Source organism: Camelina sativa, chromosome 17 (genome assembly GCF_030686135.1).
Source record: "Camelina sativa cultivar CO46 ecotype springtype chromosome 17, ASM3068613v1".
Lineage (NCBI taxonomy): Eukaryota > Viridiplantae > Streptophyta > Magnoliopsida > Brassicales > Brassicaceae > Camelina > Camelina sativa.
The window spans coordinates 5,643,697-5,646,476 of NC_141896.1; the positions used below are offsets into that span (position 1 = coordinate 5,643,697).

The 2,780-nt window shown below is 32.1% G+C and overlaps 1 protein-coding gene across 1 annotated transcript; it reads right to left on the reverse strand.

Moving 5' to 3' along the window:
• Positions 1-1,391: 1,391 nt before the first annotated feature.
• LOC104755606 (small polypeptide DEVIL 4) lies at positions 1,392-1,983 on the reverse strand. The gene has a single exon (XM_010478017.3). The coding sequence runs from the start codon at positions 1,752-1,754 to the stop codon at positions 1,611-1,613; it is 144 nt and encodes a 47-aa protein (XP_010476319.1). The 5' UTR covers positions 1,755-1,983; the 3' UTR covers positions 1,392-1,610.
• Between the last annotated feature and the right edge of the window lie 797 nt (positions 1,984-2,780).

The window sequence follows — 2,780 nt, forward strand, 5'->3', positions numbered from 1 at the left end:
CACGACGGCGACGGTGGTAGGACCGCCGCACGTGGTCTGCCTTACCCATGTCTCCATTTGACCAGTCAACGTACTTAACTTACTTCTTTAATTATTGGAGTTCTTCAGTACGTTACATATGTAAAGGACTATATTAAATGGTTTATGAAATTGAAATAAAATTTTCAAGTTGTTCACATGACTCGTTTTCATCTAAATATATATACTTAGGGATGCTAATCAATACTCATGCTACGATGAATTAATATTCCAGTTCTGATCGATGGTTTATGAAGTTAACAAATAACTACTTTACATTTCCATGTTACAAATGAAAAAAAAAAAAATTCACTATATTAAGGGCTGATTATAGAAAAGAATTAGACGTGACAAGTCGTCCATCATAATCATTTTAGCACCTAATGATGATATTGATAACGTCAGATTAATAAGAGAGACTAACCAAACTAATGATTTATGAAATATTATGTCCCTTGGTTTATACTCCCTCTGTTTCATAATAAGTGTCATTTTGACACTTTACACACAAATTAAGAAAACATATTTAAATATCTCTTATACCCTTAAAATTGATATTGACTCTTGATATTTTTCAATGAATATGAGGTTAAAGTTGGAAATTTATGCTTAATATTACATTGAAAATCTAAAATGACACTTAATTTGAAACAAAAAAATCAGGCCAAAATGACACTCTTTGTGAAACAGAGGGAGTATATATAGTCGCTCACAAATGATATATTACTCCATCGCTCTCGTTACAGGCGTATTTTAAGTAGTTATCTGCTATATTTAGCTAATTAATCTACTACATTATATATTAGTAATAATTAACACATTTGTATCCATTATGCATAATAGATCTTTTTTAGAAAACTAAACGGAAATGTATAATAGATCTAAATTGATTACCTTTATAAGAGATGACAGCATCATTTTAGAATCAATAATCAATACAAATCATAAAAGTTTGAGCTAAATCATGGGACATGTCGAAAATTGTGAGAGTTCCCCCACGAACTAAACGAAAAAGTGGAGTTTTTGTTGTGTCGGAATTAAAATTAGCTCATCCCTGCGTGGGGGCAGCAATAAGTCAATAACCAACAATAAACTAACCAAACCTTAATTGTGATTTTGGATATTAAGAAAAAAGGGAAAATGCTTGTTTTATACTATACTAATCCATATCTCCAATTATCATTAAATAAGTATACAAATAAAATTGTGTGATTCGTGTACTGTGTAATAAAAGAGTAGTATGAGTATTGAGGTTGAAAATAGAAGGTAACGATCAGTTTTACATTAACCGCAAATCATTCAACAAAGCCAAAAGCCATTACAAAATTTTGTCAACTCTCTCTCTCTATATTATGCAGTCAATATTTACAATCTTGCCCTTTCCTCCACTAATTCATCGAATTCCCCATATTTGCTCCACTAATCAGAACCAAGTCAAACTCTCTTAACCGATTCATCCACTATCTCGCGTCGAATCAAACCCGATCCGCCCGGTTAAGCTCCATACATCACGATTTGTATCTCTCCAACACGCGAAAGCTAGCCTGGCTTTTTTTTATACATAATGATTGAGGATGAATCTCTGAGAAAGATCAATCGTGCCAACAAAGAAGCATGACGACACATCTTCGAATGATGTAAAGCTTAGCTCTTTGTTCTTTAAGAACAGCTCCAAGTCCTTTACTCGACACCCTTCTCTTTGAACCTCCCATGCTTTGACTTGATCCCATCTTCATCTTCAATATATCGATCGACTTTGGCAAAAACAAAAACAAACTTTGTTCTCTTTTAATTTCTTAGGGCTAAGTTGAGAGATATGTATGTATAAGGAGAATTAATAATAAAAATGAGGATACAAAGAAGAAAAGATAGAGTCTGTTTTTATAGAAGAAGAGAAAGATTGAAATGTGACCCTACAGACTTCTTTCTCACTACCCACTTGTGTGTGTTTTTGCGTTATTGCAATTTATTATCATTGAATATTTGAATGATGATTTTTATATGGTCACAATTTCACAAAACCCCCAAACATCTATGCCCTATTTGTCCCCGTTGTTGGTATGTGTCATGGACCTCATGGCACACATACATACCACGTGGCGGATTGAATTTTAGCTTTTTGGTTGTAATTCTCTAATCAAATTACTTCGCGGATATTTCAAACAGACGAATAAGGCTTAGTCCCTTCCATCTTTAGATGTTTAATTGCTTCTAGACTTTTTTTCGTTGGGAAAGGTTTTATATTGCTTCTAGATGTTAGGGTGATAATTCGAAGTTTCAAGAATAGTTTAAAGCAATCTCAAACGAAGCAAGATTTAATTAACAAACGCTCACAATAGATCTCTAGTGGTTTTATTGGTGTTGTTTCGGCATCTGATTTCTTATTTCTATTCAGAACACTTTGTCGCTAATTTTTTTTTTTTTTTTTTTTTTGAAGTTACACAAGTTAATTAGTACTGCATCTGCATGACATACGCAATGCACATATTTGTGGTTATAGAAAATAGATTTTTCTCAGTGACGCCTTCCTTCTTTATTCTCTCTGCAGATAAAAATGGAGTGGCCGACGAACCATTCTCTCCTTTTTAATAATATTAATATTTTCATTATAAAATGAATGAAATTAGACCCTTTAAGAAAACAAAAAATGGAAAGATAAGAAAAATATATTAAAACAAAAACTAAAAGAGAAAGAAATGAATTTTTTTTTAATCGTTTTACGACAATAATAATGATAGGAAAAAATTAACTTTTATCCTGTT

Coding starts and splice junctions, on each gene's coding strand:
- LOC104755606 (XM_010478017.3), bottom strand. CDS start 1,754: ATGAAGATGGGATCAAGTCAAAGCATGGGAGGTTCAAAGAGAAGGGTG.